Source organism: Anabas testudineus, chromosome 18 (assembly GCF_900324465.2).
Source record: "Anabas testudineus chromosome 18, fAnaTes1.2, whole genome shotgun sequence".
In the NCBI taxonomy this organism is placed as follows: domain Eukaryota; kingdom Metazoa; phylum Chordata; class Actinopteri; order Anabantiformes; family Anabantidae; genus Anabas; species Anabas testudineus.
In genome coordinates, this window is record NC_046627.1 from 27,268,382 (window position 1) to 27,288,638 (window position 20,257).

The following is a 20,257-nucleotide window of genomic DNA, read 5'->3' on the forward strand; positions in this document are numbered from 1 at the left end:
ATATGAGTGAACGAGATGAATCTTCTAGTGTTCCAGGCCCAGAGCGTATATTTTATACAATCTTATACCATCTAATGTAATCGAGCATGAACACATTTGGCTCCTTTGTCTCTGTCACAGATGCAAACAAAATCTGTGTGTGTTTTGTAATGTTGGGTAAAACCAGTACAGAGGGGGTAGCTCCGGGGGCTCAAGCCGATGCCCTGCCATAAAAATGTCCCTCTCAGCATGAGCTACTTCTTCATTTCCCCCAACAAACACCTGTCAAATGTTTTCTGTCTATACACATGTAGCCCAAGCCTCAGCTGGTAAAACTTGTAATTATTTCAGTCACGCTTGTAAAAAATATGAAACTAACTGTGGAACACAAAGTCTGTGTACGTTGTCTATCAAGGAGTTAATTAATGTCGTATGCTCACTTAAATAAAATTGTAATATGGCAATATACAAAGGTTCAGATCGGCTTCCTATTGATAGACTGGGAATGTAGTGTCTCTGGGCACAGCTGCCCAAACATTAGATTTTCAGTAGATTTGTACTGTATTTGAGATTTTTGTACAATAATTGTTACTATACGGAAAAAAAAACATTAAAATCAGTGAAATGTTTGATACCACAATTATGCGCGTTCCCGAGAGTGTCACGCACTCGCCGTCTGCGCGTAATGGTCACGTGGGCCACTTTAGCCAACAGGAACGCTTCTTGCAGACGCGCGCAACTCGACTCAGGAAGCACTGTTTGTCGTGGTGTTCTTGTCGTTTTATGTTCATAACAAAAGCCTTTTTCACATCGCGAAATTGATAAGTTGTTAGGTTAATAAAAAACGCAAGCCAGCTGAAAATGTCCGCTGGTCCCGAGTCTAGCCATGTATCGTCGCTTGGGAAGGGTGACAGTTTGCATCAACAGGGTAAGATAAAATGTTTGCTAAGTTAGCATTACATTTTAGTTAGCATACATTAGCCAGTTTAATTTTATTAAATGAAAGTGTGGTGTCGTGAAACTTATTCAACTTAATTTACAATTAGACGTCCTATAATCCTATGGGAAATTAGACTGTGTAGGCCGGATGTGTGAATGTCTCCACGGTGATTTTGTTTGGCCATTTTCAAGACTGTTGCTGTCTTTATTTTACCCAGTTCTCGCCTCCTTTCCTCTGTGTGACATGACAGAGGAGGATCTGACCCAGAACCCTCAGTTCTGTAAACTTCTGGCCACCCTGGCCCATCATGTGGATCAAACTGGACTTACTGTCCCTCTGAAAACAGAGCTGGAGAAGGTATCAGCAGGCACTGAGTTCACACTACATAACCTCCTCTAATGATATCTGCCACATTTGTTACCATACATTCAGTGTTATTATTCAGTGGTAACCAGGCCTCTTACTGGCCTCTACTGGTAACCAGGAACCATTACATTAACATAGATGGAAGCTGTTTCTTCCTGTGCAGGTCTGAGGTTGTATGTATCAGTGATTGCTTTTTTTCTGCAGGCTGAGCAGAAACTTCATAGCCAGAGGCGTCATTGGCTGCGCTCAGAGAGTCTCTACAGAGGACTGCAGGAGATGATCCAGGACCACTGTGTCAGGAAGCACCATACCACTGTCCCCCCTGACCAGAACATGGTACATTAGAATTATTTCCATCGTCTGCAAAACACCTGCAGTAAATCACAGATACAAATGTGCAAATTTAGTCATTAAAACTGCACTAGGGAACCTGAATTGTCCAAATCTAAATTGTAGGTGAAGGTAACCCCATTTAAAACATTTTGACTTAAATACCCAAATCTATATAGTCATATACCATGATATGGGTAAACTGCTTATATTATGTTCATGATTAAAAAGTCAATGGCACTTATCTAATGATCTAGATATACATGTTTGTGTGTGTGTGTGTGTGTGTGTGTGTGTGTGTGTGTGTGTGTGTGTGTGTGTGTGTGTGTGTGTGTGTGTGTGTGTGTGTGTGTGTGTGTGTGTGTGTGTGTGTGTGTGTGTGTGTGTGTGTGTGTGTCCGCGCGCGCACAGTTTTATGAGACAGTGGAGAAGTGTCTTCTGGTGGCTCAGTGTGTCAGACAGCTGGACCCCAGTAGCAGTATCAACCAGGACCAGCCATCTGTTCTGGGTCTGAACCCCCAACAGGTGATGGAGCTCATGCCTCCAGAGAAGGTGACTGAAAAGAACAGAGCACATTTGTTTATTTGAAAATCTTGTTTTGGAGACTATTTCTTTGGTTCTGGATTCCCTTGTATGATCTCACAGCAATTGAGGAATGCAGGAAAAATGACATGTCATATTTCTCTGTGCCCATGCTGTATTTATATGTAACAGAATGTGCAAAGAATGAAACAGAGTCTGCCCAGAGAGCTGGAGAAACATCTGAAGAAAAAGTGCCTGAGCCTCCTCTCGTACTATCAGCCTGAATGGGGTACATTAGCTAAACACAGTTTTATCTATGTAGTAAAAATTTTAGTTCTCATCGCTTCATTGCTGCAATGAGATGATGAGCAACATGTTTGTTTTGTAATCTCTCGTAGAAAATGAGAGTGACGGTCTGAAGAGCAGCAAATTATCACACCTGTCAGCTCAGTTGGACAAAGAGAAGAAAAGAGCAGAAAGTCTGAAGCAGACCTGCCGTGAAAACACAGTTCTCTTGCAAAGACAGACTCAACTCTACCTCTCTGTAAGTATTCCTCTGAATTGTTAAGGAAACCTATCTCTGTTTTTTGCATGTTGCCACACATAAACCAATATGGTCATTCAGTGAAGAAATACACTCACTCTGAATAGGTTCCTTTCCTATTTTCTGGTGCATGTGCATGAAAGGTTCAGTTTGTCACAACAGTATTTTGCATTTCATTCTTTTTTTCCCCGAGCAGGAACTGATTAAGTGTATTCAGCTCCTCCAGTCTCTCATCCTGGACCACAGGCTGAAGGTCCAAACAGATTTGGACAGAAAGAAGCTTGACTACTTTGAGGGCAAATGTGAATTAGTCTTACAGAAGATAAAGTAAGATTTCAATCCTTCACCTACAGTACACATACTGTACAGTACTGTTGATATTGTAGAAATTTACTGGTGTCACGATTTCTCAATGGCAATAGGACCAGTCATCTGCATACTGTTACTCGTAGGGACAAAAGGATATCCACGTACATTTCAATGCCAGCACCCAATATTTAACATTTTACATACAATCTACTACAGATGGTACCATTTTAAACCACAATGTTTTCACTCTGTCACCCATTTAGAAGTGGGGTTAAGTGATGTGATCTATATGAAAAAAGCCTCAATAAGCTGAATATTATGACCATTTAATTTCTTTGTTACAGTATTTTTTTTATATCTGATATCAACTCATTGTTACAGTATGCCATATGAGAAATATAACTCATAGTGTTGTCAATCATAACATTTAAAAGTCAAAAGAGTAAATAATAAGCATAGATACATCTCTGTTTCTCATGTCTGTTTATCTTTTTTTCCCCCTTTGCAGGTCTGAGATGGTGGAAATTCAGCTGGACACATACACAACTGAAGCAGTATCTGCTCACAGAAAGATAAGGCAAGTCACTTTTTGTTTTTCTGACTGACTGAAATGTCAATATTATTTATATATCTCCACTGGAGTACTTTGGTTCAGAACTGTTTTCTAAAGGGCAGTGCAGTGATAATAGTTGAAGGAATGCATACTGTTTCTCACTAGCGTTTGTCAAAAAAAATGAAACAGTCTTTTCTGCCATATCTCCATTTCAGAGAGAAGCTAGAGTCGGAGCTGAAGGCCTGCCAGGTGGAGAAGCAGTCTCTGGAGTTAAAGCTGGCCTCCTTTGAGATCTTGGGGAAAGAGTTTGAGGCCCTGGCTGAGGAATACTGCAGATTACGACAGGAGATAGAAATGAAGAACTGGGCCCTGAAGGAGTTTACCCAGTACAATGAGAAGTGAAGATCAAATCTGATTCTGGGACAGTGCTTTTCACAGTGCGTCATTGCTCACAGAGACTTGCTGGCTTTTGGACATGAGACGCAGAATCTGTGGACTTTTGGCCTGTAGTAACTATTTAGTGTACATGAAAATAATACACAATCTTATGTATTGCAATGGAAACTTGGGAGAATATAATATTAAACTAATAAAATGAATTATCACCAGGAGTCTGAATGTAAGTAATGCCCTATATTCACATAATATGCTTCTCTGTGCTGACATCTGTTTTCCCTGCAGAAATGTAGTGGGAATATAATATAATATAAAAGCATCCTGCTCTTTAGATAAGGTGGACGTACCTGTCATCCATTCTTAGTGTGTGTGTCTTTTTCTTTTCACCAGATGACATATTTTATAAATTCTTGTTAAAGGAACTGGTGCGTTGTCTAGTTAGTTCTGGGGAGTCTCAGTTGTATCCCTTTGCAGCAGTAGGTGTATGTGAGCTAAATAACTTTTGCGTTCTTCAAAACTGTATACAGTTATATTTTGTAAGGTGTTAAACCTTTGTAAAGTGCCTTGAGATTACTTTTGTTGTGATTTGGTGCTACAGAAATAAACTGAATTGGTTTGAAATAAAAAAAAAAACAAGATGCACCTTTTTTTATTTTTTATTTTACGAGACTTTACCTCAATATCATAAAATGTCCAAACAAAGCCTACATATACTGTATGTTTAGCAAATGTATCTGTTCTCACCATTAACCTACTACCAAGCAGGACAATGGTTCCTTTAACAATAAGATATTGGCTGCAACTTTGAAAAGCTTCCACGAGGTGGCACTAAACTTTACATTTTAGCTTTTAATTGGCATCTGCATATTTCTTGTCGTGTCTTTCATTGTTTCCCACATTTACTGGACATACTGAGACTTCAGGAGGCGTTCATCTTTTCCGTACACGTTCATCTACTATTGGAAGGGCATTTAACTGGCTTATACAAGATTTGACCTTCTTTGCAATCATTTTAAACCTCCAACAGACTGATGCACTTGAGACAAGCTAACTGTTTTTATTACTCTTCAGTGTCGAAACATTTTGACTTCTGTCACAAGAGCTCACTTCCTGTTCATCAACACTTGAGTTTGAGTTTTCGTCACATTAGGCTGTGTCATAACCCATTGAAGTCACAGCCTCTGGTCCCCATACAGGGATTTAAAAACCCTTAATCGTGTACATTTAACTTGTAACCAATCTATAACTAATAATTGCATTATTAAGCTAAACGTTAACGCCCCCTGCGCTGTCTGCATTGACGATCTTTGGCAGCTGCTCTCCTCGGAGGAGAAACGGAAGTGGCTCCGGGTGAAGCATCTCGCTCTGTCCCGCCCTCTCTGCTCTGCTCTCATCAGCAGCCGAGCCCCGCCTCGCGACGCGAACCGCTGGCCGTTCCCCCTCCACATCTGGCCGTTCCCCCTCCACATCTGGCCGTCAGCCCGCTGCGCCGCCGCTGCGTCCGGTACCGCGGCATGGTCACACTCGCACCGGCAACGAAGAAGTGGATTGTAGCTCGAGAGGCAGCATGTCGGAGGTGCGAAAATTCACAAAGAGGTTAAGCAAACCCGGGACGGCCGCGGAAGTGAGGCAGAGCGTGTCGGAGGCTGTGAGGAGCACCGTGGACCTTGTGGTGAGCAGAGCGGTCATTTTAGCTAACACATCACGTAACGAGCCTCGGCTGGTTAGCCTGCTAACTCCGCTCCTCTCTGTCCTCCACGGGGACGATGAATATGTCCGCTCCTGCCAACTAGCCGCTGTCCTTCCTGGTCTCTCCCCACTCTTACTCTTTCATTTGTTGTTGTTTTTTTTTTCTCCAGTTTTCATTCACTGTCCGCGTCTTTTCCCACATTGTAGTGACCCGGGTTATGTTGGAGCGGGTACATGAAGGTGAATTCAGTCGCACTTGGTTTTTCCGTCTTGTGCGGCTCCTTTTGTGTGCTGGCGGATGAGGAGCAGTGGACCAGTTGGACAGCTGCAGCATGGCTTCCCTGTCCTGTCCTGTCCTTGCAGCAGCGTGTGCCTCCTTATTTCTCTTAGCAATGGTCACATTGTGTGAAAGAAACGCAGGCGACGCACGTCTTCATCCATTGATTTCTCATAAGATTTGCAGTGGTTTATTTTCTCTTCTCCTGCATGAACAGCAACGCTGGTGGCTCAAAGTGGCTTTTGGACTGACTGCAAGGGATTAGGCGCAGTGGCTTGAGATGAATAGCATTTAGGATCCTGCTGATACAGCATGTGTGTGTGTGTGTGTGTGTGTGTGTGTGTATGAAGTCATCTTCAGGTCAGTCAGAAGCGTGACATCAATACTGAACCTTTCACAGTAATGTCAGTGCAGATTGGGATTGCCTGCGGATTCTTTTTGTTTTAACTAAAACCATGTGGTATGTCAGACACCTTCTCATATGCTGTGTGACAATGACAAACTGCAACCCAAGACACACGCCAGTCATACATCTTTGGCTGTTTAGAGAGCAGAGATGGATATGCTTGTATGGGAGATAAACTTATTATTCCCTTGGGATCAGACTTGTTGTAAGTTGTATGGAGTAAATAGTAGCTTGGTAGCTGAGAACAAACGCTGTTTTGTGGAGGCTGCTTGGTCTGTGTTCCTCTCTCATGGGGATTCCCTTAGGCATGTTGTGACCATACTTCCTCTGAGACTGTGTGTTCATTCATTTTTAGTTTTACCAAACTGGTTTTAAATGTTATTTAAGTAGTTATTTTTTTCTAAACCTCCAGGCTAATCAGTATTAAGTTGCCTCATGAAAGTCATCTGACAAGTGATTCTCGCCCCGGTGTTCGTAGAAACTGTATCTACTTCACCTCTGTCGTCTGTGTTTAGTGGTTTGTTACATAAGAATGTTTGGGAACCAATGGACAGTATTGTCAGCCTGATCATGTCCTGTGAAACCCCTGACATACATGCTTTGACGACTCTCATGTGGGTTAAAGGTTTCTAGTGTCTCTCTGGTTGTTTCATGTTGTAAAGTCTGCTGTCTGGTTCAGATTTTCTGATGACCAGCAAGCTCACACACCAGTGTTTTAACTAAATAACTGTGACTCGTCACTGCATGGACTCCACAGGTTCTCTGAAGGTGTCTTGTGGTAACTGTCACCAAGACATTGCTAGTATATCATTTAATGCATTGAGTTACAAGGTGGGGCCTCCGGACTGGATTTGTCTTTCCATCACATGCCACAAATGCTTCATCTGTTACAAACTAGCAAACAAGGGATGCCCAGATGTGGAATCAGGAGGAGACACACTGAGTCAAGTACAAGAATGTGTATTTCCAAAAAGATAACCAAAAAGTCACCGCTAGAGCTGGCAAAACGCAAGAAAACAAAGAAAAGAACTAAGGGTCACTGAAACGGCAGGAGAATACTAACAATGAGATAATAAATCATAAAACGAGAAAACTAAATCGCTGCAAAGGCAGGAGAGTAAGAATTTGGAGTAAGTATGAACAAAAACTGTCACTGCAGAGCAGGAAGGTAAAAATCATTGAAAAAACAAACATATAGGAGAAAGCAAAGCGATCACAAACAAACAAAAGAACTTCTATTAAGAGGTCTAACTTACATTCAAATAGTAGTGAACATGAGCTGGTGGTCAGAGAGAGGAAAACAGGAGAAAAGATCTGATGAAATGAGGAAGACACACTAGCAAACTAACAGGGAACACAAGAGGGAATAAATACTGTGTGAGGTGAAGCAGCTGTGGCAGAACCCCTAAAGAGAAACAGCCATCATCTGTCAGAGTCGCGCAGATCCTCATGTCCTCCTACCTAAACAACTGACTGCACACTCTCTGCCTAACATAGGGCACACCTTGAAAAGTGCCATTTTAACAAGATAATCAGTTTTATTCATGTTACCTGTCAGTGGGTTTATTATTCTGGCTGATTTATCATAAATGGATTCATCAAAAAATAAGAATTTGCAGATTTAGTAATAAAGAAATGATTTTTTTTTCTTGCATCCTAAAGTGGTTTCCAGATTTATTTATGTCATTATAATACCACTTGACTTCTCTCATGATTAGTATCTAGGTATTCGTGTCATCAGTTAACGATGACACATTTAAATGGTTTTGGGGCGGTAGGGGAGGGATGAAATGTTTCTGGCTTTCAAATGAGGGCATGACATTACAGGTCTGTGATATTCTGCACTGGTTTGCAAATAAAGTAGACTGTTATAGCAGAAACATTTGCTTCCATGTGAAACTACAACCAACTGAGCATGTGCAGCATGCATTTCATAGAAATATCACCCACTGTAGACAGAGTATATCCAAGTCTAAAACGTAGGTCCTGCTGAGAGTCTTAGATAAAGGGAACCCAATTTAACAAATCAGACAAAAATACAATCATTCATTTATTGTGGAAAACAATCCAGTCTTTTTGTGTGTGGCAGATGTATGTGATCCCTAACAAAGGTGTTGAATGTCCTTTATTTGTACATAATCTACAGTAACCGACAGTCGACTGGTGGAGTCCAGGCTCTTTAGGAAGTATTGTGTGACTGGAAAGTCTCCTATTGCTTAGGCCAAAAATGAATTATAATTAGACAGCCACACAGTTCTGCTCAGTCATTTGCATTTAACAAAATAATAGGAACAATATAACTTATAATATTAGTAGGAAAATGCACATTTTTATGTATATCGTAACCATGTAAGCTGCCAATGTGTTGTAAAACGAGGAGGACATGGGTCAATGATGCTAGCTTGGCCCATTTTCCTCCCTCGAATGAGCTGCTGTGTTTCAGTGCAGCTCGTATACATGCAGACTGGAGCACTTTGTGGGGTCAGCCATGGGACAGTGGCGCTACATCATACATGATGTGACTTCCATGTAAGTGTGGGTGTGCGCATCATTTCTGTATAAGTGTCTCTCACTTTCTTTATGTGATAAAATCCACCTGGTTGTGTTGGAGATGTGAGCGCCTTATATCTTTTGAACTATAATGGGTCACAGACATCTGGAAATGCAACCTCACAATAATCATCATTGTCCCCTCGAGGCAAACTGGCAGTTGTGCTTTGTATTCAGTGATTGGTTCGTGGTTCTCCAGCCAGAATCGAGAACAGATAGTCAACAGAAAATGAGAAATTGCAATATACATAAGAAGGTAAACTGTCTTTATTGCGTGCACCATACAGTTTCACCCAGATGTTAAACCACCTTTCAGTGTTTTAGTATCTCTCTCTGCTTATTTCTGTTTCTCAATCAAGGACTTTGTGGCTTTACAGCTGCCTGCTTGTGATTCTTTCCCCTTCTGTGAAAGCAGAAGTCTTACTCTTCTGTCTTTCCTTCTCACTTAGTTTGCTTCCCCTCTCTCTCTCTTGCTTTGTAACATGATCAGAGTTGCAGTTCTGCCACTGTGCATTGCTGAGCTGTTGCCTCGGACTTGTAGCGCTGCGGTTCAGCTTGTTGCACATGACAGGAAGTAGAGCAGCTGCTTTGGGTGCAGGGGCGTCACAGCCATATGTAATGCTTTCAACAGACTTTCACGTAGGTGTTGTGCCTTGCTCCTGCTCAGGCTGCTGGTTGAACACTGTGGAGTCAGTCTGTATTGAAAAAAGCATAATTTTCCTTGGCATTAGGCAGTTTTTATGTAGATTAGTGGTTCAAAGAAATTTCAGAACTTAAGTGGACAACCGTCAAAGTCTGGTGGAAAAATGTGCAGAGAACATGTACATGTAACCATGTTGTTTCCAAATTACTGGTTAGAGAACATGGAAAAGGGCTAACTTTCTTTCCCTAACTGGCTTGTGTGCAAATACCAGGTCATTCAAGAAGATGAGAGAGATTTTAACCCCTTAAAACTCCCGAAACTCATCCTGCATAGCCAAACATTTTTCAAACCCACAGAACTTTAATTTTATATTTCAGAGTAGATCCCAAAGTTTCCAGGAGAGAGACCAAACATGTGAGGGTGACATTACAGGAGGAGCGTTAAAAAATGGTGCACAAGACAGTTTACATATTTGAGTTTGAATGGTGCAGATATAACAACAGGGACTGTGGAGTTTAAATGTAGTGTGATCATAGAGCTTGAATGAGGAACTGAAGAAAGCTGACAATAAATACAGTGGCAAGAAAAAATAACATGTCACATCAACATATACAAAGTAAGTGAACTAAAAATTCTTCTTCATAAATTGGTCATTAAATGTGATCTGATCTTTACCGAAGACACAAATATAAACACAAGAGAAGAACACAACAGACTGGGCCTCTCCAAAAGGTGGATTTTGTAAATGGGCTGCACTTCTTTACCTAACTGGTACTCAAAGTGTTTTTACACTGCATCTCAATCACCCATTTGCACACACACACACCACTGGCAGAGCTGCCATGCAACTAACCTGAGTCACCGGTGGGACAACTTGAGGTCCATTTTCCTGCCCCAAGGACACTTCAACATGTTGATAGGAGAAGCTGGGAACCGAACCACCGATCCTATCATTGGTATGCATATGCTCTACATCCCTGTCATTTTGTGTCTTTGAAGCTATTCTGTTGTAGATATAACGTTTAGTGTCATAGTCCTGCTGCATCAACCAGCTTCTGAACATCAGCTTGTGGACAGCCACACTGACACTATCCTGTTGGATACCGTGATACATTTGGGAATTTATTTTCTTCTCTATAATGGCAAGCGGTCCAAATCATGATGCTTCCTGTACTTCACTGTTGTGATGATGAGGTTCTCTTTTTATACCATACTTTACATTACTCTCACTTGTAAGTTGCTTTGGATAACAGCATCTGCCAAATGACTACGTGTAAATGTAATTGTAATGTACTTAGTGTTATGTATTCTTTCCAAACAATTCTGCCATTGTGTCATGTGTACACAAAACATTTTCCCTGTAGTGTTGTTGAGAGTCAAGGTGATCTTTGGCAAACCTAAGGCATGCTGCAATGTTTTGTTTGTTTGGCGAGGAATGGCTTTCACCTTGGTTTCCTGCTATGGATACCATGCCTCTTCCTCTGTGTGCATGGTTCACTCACAAACAGAGATGTTAACCAGCTCTAGTGAATCTCTGAAGACTTTAGCCGCTACCTTTCTTACCTCATTGAGCATTCTGTGTTGTGCCTTTAAAGTGATCTTGGCTTGGCACCCACTTCTATGGAGGGTAGCCACAGTACCAATTAATCACCATGTATAGACAATATGTCTAACTGTTGACTGATAAGTATCTAAACTCAGAGAGAGATCACTCTCTCTCTCACTCTGTAACCTTTTTCAGTCGCATGCAAATCAACAACTCTTTATTGTAAGTAATCTGAGATCACTTTTTTGCAAGGCATGGCTAACACCAGATCATGCTGCTTGTGAAAAGCAAACTAAGACTGTGTCTTTATAAGTTAAGGTAGCAATTAAGCAGAACTCCTTTTTAATTTCATTGATTGGACTCCATGTTTGCTAACACAGTCCCCTGTTTAGTAAAACAGAAGCCTAGCGTTTCATCTATCCACTATGATTTAGCACATTTATTTTTTATGTATCATGACTGTTTTGTTTTGACAGCTTAGAAATATTGTGTTTGTTCATGTTTGTGACTTTGCTATAGGATAAGATCACATTTCATGACAGATGGTTCATTCAGGAGGTTTTGAATAGTTCACATACTCTTTCTTGTCACTGTATATTTGTGAACTAAAATTATGCGTACATCTTTAAATCTAGGTTTAAAGCAGCTCTAAGTGAAATGATGACTGTCGTTTCCCTCTGCCGACTCCAACAGTAGGAAAACAAAGGTCTGCATCTCAGTTGCACAGCTCCTGAATGGAAACATGACACAAGCAGCACGTGGAAAATCACTCACTCGTGCTCCTCAAGCTGTACGGCAGAGTCATGGTTTTTAGAGTCCTCCTACTCACTGTGCTTGTTCAGTAAGCAGTGTGTTGACTGCCCTGCGTCTAATAGACGCAGTGGCAGTGGCAAAGTAAGTGATCAAATCCATAGTCTGATTCCTTCTGCTTGAGCCCACACAGCTTGGTGTCGCTCAGCCAAGGTTTACTGGCTAAGCTTTTTATCACCATCATCTCTGCTTAACTCCAGCTTAAAGTGGCACTTTCTTGAAATTAATTCTGAGTCTTTCCAAGTGGTTTAGGTTTATACTTGTGATCACATCCTGACCTACTTGTGGAATGCTTGACTTAGCCTACAGGCCTTTTTAAGACTGAGGCAGAGGGCTGATTTCATATCATCCACTTCTCTGTGAAACTCAAAACAGGAAGTCATTATGTTTAGCTAGAACTGCTGTGTGGTATATTACATCTTTTTTCTGTTTTGTTTCATTATGACACATTCAGTTGACTGCTCATATGCATCAGGTAAAATATCCAAATTTGTTTTCGCCTTCATATTTGCTCTCAGTTGTTTTCCTGCCATCATCTTTTGCCTTATTTTCTTCCAGCCACAACTCTTTCTCTTTACCATGACAGTTCTTTGAACTTTGTGGTTGTCTCTCTGAACTCTTTTGTGGCTCTTCTGACACACTGGGTGGTGAAAAGTTCTGGGGCGTGAGCTCTTGATAACAACTTTCAAATAGCAGGGGTGTGCAGAGCTTTCCAGCGTCACAGGAAAGACAAAAGTGTGAGAACATCAGCTCAAAAAAACTGTTTATTTGTATTCTATCTGTGTTTTCCTCTCAGGAACAGCCAAAGATCATTGAGCCACTGGACTATGAGGCTGTGGTGTTTCAAAGAAAAGCCCAGATCCACAGTGACCCCCATCGAGACCTGCTGCTTTGCCCTGTCGACGATGTCTCGGTGAGTCCCCTCATCCTTTATCGCCCTGCCCCCTGGGACATGCTGCCTTCGGTATCAACATAAAGTCATGGGTGTGCAGTGGACCAATTTTCTGCTCCTTGTAGTTTATCAACTCATATGCAATGATTAATTGACTCACTGACTCACAAACATTTTAATAAACCTGACCAACACATGAATTTTGAGACCAGACCCAAGTGTGAAAATATTAGGTAATGATATATAAGCCAATATTACTTAACATTACTAACATAATCAAATTACACAGATATTTTTACATAGTAAAAAAAAACTTCTCCTGTGTAAACTAAACTAAAATTTGCTATATCTGTTGTGAGCCAGTAATAATATTAATAATTATAGATCAACTGGCCAGATTAATTGGTTGGGCTCTACTGTATGTAGTGGCATGTGATAGAAACACTCGACTTCTCATATTTAACACCACATGTAAGCATTGCTTAAAGGACAGATCTTAGTTCCTACAACATGGATTTAGTTGGTTCATCAGTTATAAAAACACTCTCCACAGTCAGACAGAGTAAGTGATGATCAGTCAGTTTCATATATAATAATCATCTGGGTTAGTCAAATTCATTTTAAAGAGAAAATTACACATGAACAAAAAACTAATTCACTTTTATAGGGGCACACACAGATTTCCCGTTCAGTGACACATTTTTTATTATTTCCCCTACTGTGGGACGAATAAAGGTTTATTTTATCTTATCTTAAAGTATCCTCCATCCCAGTTTTATCCCAGAATAAATTGGTATAGATATTTTGCCTGCCTCTCATCTAGTGTTTTTATAACACATACAAAAAATAGTGTATATATTTGTTAAATAATAATGTATCCTTTAGGTTGTATTTCCTCCAAATAGAGTCAATCTTTACAATAAACAGCCAAATCAGCAGCATTTTATAAAACCCCCAGTCAGGTGCCTCTGCTCTATATTTACTTCTTCTACTTCAGTAATGTGTGGTTTTGTTTAAGTGTGTCACACTCCAGGCATGTGTGTGTGTGTGTGTGTACGTATGCATCACAGGAGTCCCAGATCTCTCGGCAGAGGAGGACTGTTGTTCCTTCAGTGCCCCAGAATGCCGAGCGGGAGGCCAGGAGTCTGTTTGCTAAAGAGGTACTATAATCCAGCAGGCTTAATTGTATTGCTTGGCTACACTTGATGTCAAACAACACTTTTGTAGCAATGGTGTCCAGTCCAGTCTAAAAATTAAAAAAGACTATTTTAGAGTGGGAAATTGAAGCTTAGATTTTCACAGGCACCTAGTCATCTCAATAAAATTACATTTACTGACCTTTAATAGTTCCAATGTGCTCAGTTAAAAAGCAGATGTTAAATGCAGGAGTTAAAACTTTAACCTTAATAAAAGATGTTTTTTTGATGACTTCATACATGACATTCAGGCCAAAGTGGTCACTGGAAGCTCATAAAGAAAATGCAGAATGCACAGGGCAATAGTAAACACTGAGGATTTACTGTATTGGTTGAAAACCAGATTTTCCTGGTCTGATGTGGATATAATCTGCTGTTCTGCCAAGCTCTGTCTGTGTTCCTCTGTCAGCTCTCATGGCTATGATATCAAATGAAACAACTGTCATTGGGATTGTTAAAATAGACTCAGGCTTACTCTGCATCTATTGAACAAAGATCCATTCACTTGACTTAACTGAGAATTTTTCCTTGCAGTTTCACACTCAGTAAGAAGTATTCACAGCAGCTACATTACAGACTTTTTTGAGTTCATAAATGAATAATATTGAGATGGATTTGATTTTCCCAGAATAGGGAACCGAGCACTGTGTTCTTCCCTGTGAGTCACAGTTGCAGGAAAGAACTGTGTGCTTGGTTAGGTCACTTTCTGACATGGCATGCTTGCTGTATTTGAATATGTCTGCTGCTCCTAATCTAGCTCTCTGTGTTGACCTGTTTGGCAGTGCATCAAGATGTACAACACCGACTGGCACGGAATCAACTACAAATATGAGGCTTACTCTGGCGACTTCCGCATGTTGCCAAGGTAAGGAAGAAAAGGAGACAGTACTAGTACACATAAGTTAGAAATGCAGCCTGAACATGTGGAAAACAGCGTCTGAGTTCTTTACTACTAAGTATGTAACATGTACAAGAGACTTAACATGTTCACATGGATCTGCCTGAAGATGACATGCACCAAAACAGTGTTTCTGGATATTAATGCAGCTGTGATGGTTCAGCAGAATAGAGAACATATTGCATACATATTCAAAGAGTTCAGCCAGACTTTCTTCCAAAGCATAACAGGTGCAGCTCAGATGTTTTTAATGCATACAGTATATCAATTTTGATAAAGCTTCCAAAGGAAGTAGTTTTTATGACTGCAACTCTGCAGTTAGATCATCAATTACAGCAAAAGAGACACATCATCCTTCAGATTCCAGAGAAAAAAGACTAAAGCAATAATAGAGATGGTGGAACACGAGTTCATGAGCAACACAGGACAAACTGTATATAGCAAAGGAGACAGTGCAAGGTTAGTGTAACAACATAGAGGGGGCTCATTTATTGAAGACCACTGACACTCTCTCACTGTCTTTTCAAAGCAAAGGCATGAAGACAGACAAGCTGCCAGCACATGTGTTTGAGATTGATGAAGACGCCAAAGATGAGGTAAGTAGAGGGGCCTAAGCGTTAGATTGTAGAGATTGGTCACTGCAGGGAAGATAAGTGGTCTGTGACTAACTTGCTGAGAAAGTCATGTAGAGACTGCACCATGCATGGAGACGCAGCTTTTAGTGATGTGCTATAAACCCTGATTAGAAATTAAAAGAGTCCATTGAATTGTCCTGCACCACGGAGATATGACACAAATTTAGTTTATTCAAGTTTCAGTGACTTATGGTCTCTTGGTTCTTTGGTCCACACAGCAGAGTGACCCCTGAGATGGGGCAGTGAAACCAGAGTCTTTATATAAATGCCCTATAAATGGCTCTCATTGATCGTCCTCCCGCTGGATGCAGATATATTTAGATAGATAAACTGAAGGAAAATAAAGGCTCTTGTGCTGCCAGGATGGGGAGGGCAGAGAGGAAATGGATCTATTACTTCTTGTAATGGTGCTGCTGTTACATTTGCTCTGCATTATCATTTTTGAGATGGCCAGTCTAATAGCACACATATAGCTGTATATAAATCAAGTCTTTCCATCATCATAACAATACATACAGTGGCAAGAAAAAATAGGTGAACCGTTTGGAATTTCATTTCATTGTTTTCTGCAATAATTTGTCATAAAATGTGATGTGATCTCCAGTCAAGAGTATTAACAAATATAATGTGCTTAAAATTACAAAATTTTGGTCAATGTTTTCTATCGTAGAAGTTGGGTGATGCAACAGGATAATGACCTAAAACACACAACAGAATGGCTTCAGAAAAACAAAATCTGCCTTTTGGAGTCAGTCAGAGCCTCAAAAAAGATGATATGGAATGACTTGAAGACAGCCACACACAAGACGTCCAAAGAATATGACAGAACTAAAGCAGTTCTGCAGGAAGAATAGGCTAAAATACCTCCTGAACAATGTGCAGATCTGATCAACAACTACAGGAAGCTTTTGGTTGAGGTTATTGCTGCCAAGGGCAGGTGAAACAACAATTAATTCCAACTGTCCACATACCTTTTTCGCTATCACTGTGAGGTTTTTATGGTTGTTTTCAATAAAGACATGAAAGATCAGAATTTTTTTGTGTTATTATTTTAGACACATTGTATTTGTTAATACTCTTGACTGGAGATCACATCACATTTTATGACGAATTAATGCAGAAAACAATGAAATTCCAAAGGGTTCACCTACATTTCTTGCCACTATACATAATGCAGGGACATTTGGGACACTCAATAATACATAAGACAGGATGTGGAGAAGTGTGTATACATGGTCGTTGGACACTGTCATTCGCTGTATGTCTGACTACTTGTTTTTAAGCATGAGGGGAACCAGCAGCCAATTAGATTACAAGACAAAGCTGGGAGAGGGAGAGAGGGAGGCATGACACACACAGGATAAAGTGCCGCTTCAATGTGATTAGGGTCCTCTCTATTGCGCACACACATAAGCACACACACACCCTCTACACACCTCAACCCTTTTCACTCAATGTCATCTGTGTGTCATATCCAGGCGTACATTAAATTAATTAAACTTCCTTGTGCTATGTTCCTCGAAGTAATCGAATGCATTATGCTTAAGGGTTTGTGGATGTAAGATTGCTCCCTTGTGGTGAATGTTTTCTATCGTGGTGATGAACAGTCCCATGATAGTTATGAGGTGGTGAGTGTGCACTGATAGAACTGAGGCTTTATTATGGTGACTGCTTTATGGGAAACCAGAAATTTTTATTTAAAAAAATGTAATTTAATTTTCTGCATCTGGGACGGGAGTGAGAGTTTGATTGCAACCAGCTACTTGTCAGACTAATCAGAAGGCAGTAAGGATGCAGATGTGGTGCTGTTATCTGTAAGCCATTTAACAACTTGTAGCTTTTGAGATAGTATATTGTCTATATTTATAGCCAATATATGTAAATTGCTTAATTAACCTGCATTAGTGTGTCTTAAGTGATTTCGAGTGTTTGTGTTTGTGTTTGTGTGTCAGGACTCGTCATCACTGTGCTCTCAGAGGGGAGGCATCATGAAGCAGGGCTGGCTACACAAAGCCAACATTAACAGCAGCCTGTCTGTCTCCATGAAGGTGAGTCACCCTCAGACCTTCTCTCTGTTATTCATACTGTACCACATAACAGCTACAACACGTAGGCTTTGTGATACATCTGCCCTCCTTCATAGATGATGTGTTACAACTACACAGTTCTCCTCTCTTCTCTTCTGCTGTTTGTAATAATATACTGTATATTATTATCAATAATGTTTACATCAGTGTCTACATCATTTACATCTGTAAACTTCAATAATAGCACACTGTTACAGTACCTAACCATAGTGTAAATGATAAGAAATCTTGTAAATAATTGCTAGGTTAAAAAAAAGTCTGCTCTATTTGCTGTATTTTAACAATGCAGCATCTTATCTTCAATCAGGAAATTAAATCCAGCAGTGCAACATAAATCTAGGAAATAATATATATGTAATGTAATGTGTTTCTTTGTAATGAATTGCAGCAAGCTGTAAAGTTGTGAATCTCTGACCTGCTGTGAATTGCAGGTGTTCAAAAGGAGGTACTTCTACTTGTCTCAGCTTCCCGATGGCTCCTACATCCTTAACTCCTACAAGGATGAGAAGAACTGCAAGGAAACCAAAGGATCAATCTACCTGGATTCCTGCATAGATGTTGTTCAGGTATGCAGTGCTATGAGTAATAAAACGTGCTTTTGATAATACTGCAAAAATTGGGGTCAGCAGCATTTTTTTGTCAGTTTGACCATCTCCTAAGCTTTCAGTGTACCTGCTGTTTGTTAAATTCAACTCCTTTTGGCGTGCGTTCCTCTCGACCCCCCCACCCCCTCCTAGGAGTGTTTTCAGATGTTGGCATGAGCTCCCATTTTCATGAAAGTCAGTCAGTTTTCTGGTCTCACCATGATTCAACAAAAGTCTGGTTGTAGCAGATTATGAAGGGCTGCTGCTGCTGGCTTGTACCCCATTCAGATCTGCATTGACTAACTGGATAGGCTGGCAGGAAGCTTTCAGTCTGATGAACACACATTGAAGATTAATGGGCACAGTGAGGAATTTATTCTGATTGTTTTTGCTATGTCAACTACGTTTGGCAACTGTGCAGTGCTGACTGAAGAACATTGATTCCTTATACATTAAAGACTCCATTTACTGTTAAATCCCTACATGGCCTGTTTCTGCTTTGCATTTCTCAGTTTTTTAACTCTTTGGTCTATACTGACACCTCTAAATCTAACTCATTACAGAATTGTTTTTTATTGTTAATTTATATCTGTAGTGTTTTGATATTTCTACATTGTTGCTGGGCAGGTAAATGTTGGCTAAATATGATTTTTAACATCAAGGGTAAAGTTTGTTGTTCTGTGTTCTGTAGCACTCCTCTTCTTACCAGAAACATTATATAGTTTTAGTTTTTCTATTATTGCTGTTTTATTTGAGGTAAAATAAAGACCAAAATAATCTAAAATGATTCCTTCGTCAGAGTCCTAAGATGCGGCGAAATGGCTTTGAGTTGAAGATGCAAGACCGCTACAGCCACTTCCTGGCTGCAGACAGCGAAGCAGAGATGGAGGAGTGGGTGGCCACGCTGAAACAGGCTCTGCAGAGCAGCACTGAGGCCTGCCAGGACAGGAAGAATGGTGCGGAGTCTCTGGACTCTGGCCTGGGTAAGCACCACCCACATCAATACCCACCATCTTTCAGACAACCTATTAATTACAGTGCTCAAAAGTGACTGCACAGTTGCATTTTGATTAGGGTTCATAATAATATAAGCACTTTTGAACATAACCCCTGCTGTTACATGCTGTAAGTATATCTTGTAATCCATTGATATTTACCCATCAGTTGTAAAGTCTCCTGTAATCTTTTCAGCTGTGCAGGTACAAGCACATCAAAGCTCAGGAGTGTGTGTTCAGTTGTGGTGCATTGTTGGACTGTTTAGATCTGCAACAGAGAGGAAAACATTCACATTTCACAAAACCTGAGTGATCAGAGCCTATTAGGCCCGATGCCCAACACTTGTCAGACAGTCAGTGTGCATGCTAATTACCTTTATTCATGTATGGTTGCTGTCTTGTCCAATCAGATGATGACACTACCAGCCAAGGGAAAAGTGAGGGCCTGCTGGAAAGCCTGGGGAGGAGCTTACACCCTGAACTCATGAAGGTATGAAATTATTTTGTTAGTGCGCATCATTGTAATGAAGTAGAAAAAGGAAGACTTTAATAACATCAAGATAAGACATTCGTTTCACTATTTTCATATAATTATTAGTGTATCTACAAATAGTTGATAGATGAGCCGTTGAAGAGCAGCTCTTTTGTTGAACTCACCATTTTTGAGTCCGTTTTCTAAGCCTGAAAACAGCAGTATTCCCTCCACAGAGACTGTGCCGCTTTAATGTGTCTATAAACCCAGAGCTACACATGCAGACAACAAAAGCCTCTATGCTGCTGTTTCTGTGTTTGCTCTGGGCTTCTCCAGCACAGCTTTTTCTTCTTTGTGCATCACATGTCTGCAGGCTGGACACAGTGAGAGCAAAAACAAAAGGAAGAGAAGTGGAGAAGGAGATGGATTAGGGCTGTTACGGTGTCCCGAGGGTTGGATTTGTTAGATGCCCTCCTGTCTCCTTCTGTCTGGCTCTGTTCATTGCTTTTCTTCTAGTTTGTCTCACGCAGTGTCACAAATACACATATTTTATTTTCTGTATAAAAGTAACAACCATTGAAAATAAACAACGGGGCTCTATTTATGAATTATGAATTTAAACTAAAAGGCACAATGCC

At 40.5% G+C, this 20,257-nt stretch overlaps 2 protein-coding genes across 4 annotated transcripts in view; both read left to right on the forward strand.

The window, feature by feature from the left end:
- The first annotated feature begins 719 nt into the window (after nucleotides 1–719).
- On the forward strand, nucleotides 720–4,526 carry haus4 (HAUS augmin-like complex, subunit 4). Its single transcript, XM_026352433.1, has 9 exons — nucleotides 720–907; nucleotides 1,137–1,276; nucleotides 1,490–1,621; nucleotides 2,027–2,167; nucleotides 2,330–2,426; nucleotides 2,536–2,681; nucleotides 2,878–3,008; nucleotides 3,499–3,567; nucleotides 3,759–4,526. Exons 1-9 carry the CDS (start codon nucleotides 841–843, stop codon nucleotides 3,943–3,945), a joined length of 1,110 nt encoding a protein of 369 aa, XP_026208218.1. The 5' UTR covers nucleotides 720–840; the 3' UTR covers nucleotides 3,946–4,526.
- Nucleotides 4,527–5,247: 721 nt separating this feature from the next.
- Nucleotides 5,248–20,257, forward strand: part of dock11 (dedicator of cytokinesis 11) — a 58,063-nt gene continuing 43,053 nt past the window's right edge. For 2 of the 3 annotated variants that reach the window (XM_026353528.1, XM_026353529.1), the window contains exons 1-9: nucleotides 5,248–5,611; nucleotides 12,657–12,773; nucleotides 13,823–13,912; nucleotides 14,731–14,813; nucleotides 15,376–15,442; nucleotides 17,434–17,529; nucleotides 18,000–18,134; nucleotides 18,952–19,135; nucleotides 19,558–19,637. In XM_026353528.1, coding sequence (XP_026209313.1) covers nucleotides 5,507–5,611; nucleotides 12,657–12,773; nucleotides 13,823–13,912; nucleotides 14,731–14,813; nucleotides 15,376–15,442; nucleotides 17,434–17,529; nucleotides 18,000–18,134; nucleotides 18,952–19,135; nucleotides 19,558–19,637 — 957 coding nt within the window. In that variant the 5' untranslated portion in view covers nucleotides 5,248–5,506. Of the gene's footprint in view, nucleotides 5,612–12,311; nucleotides 12,336–12,656; nucleotides 12,774–13,822; nucleotides 13,913–14,730; nucleotides 14,814–15,375; nucleotides 15,443–17,433; nucleotides 17,530–17,999; nucleotides 18,135–18,951; nucleotides 19,136–19,557; nucleotides 19,638–20,257 lie in introns of those variants that run through there. The other variant, XM_026353530.1, reaches the window with a different exon arrangement.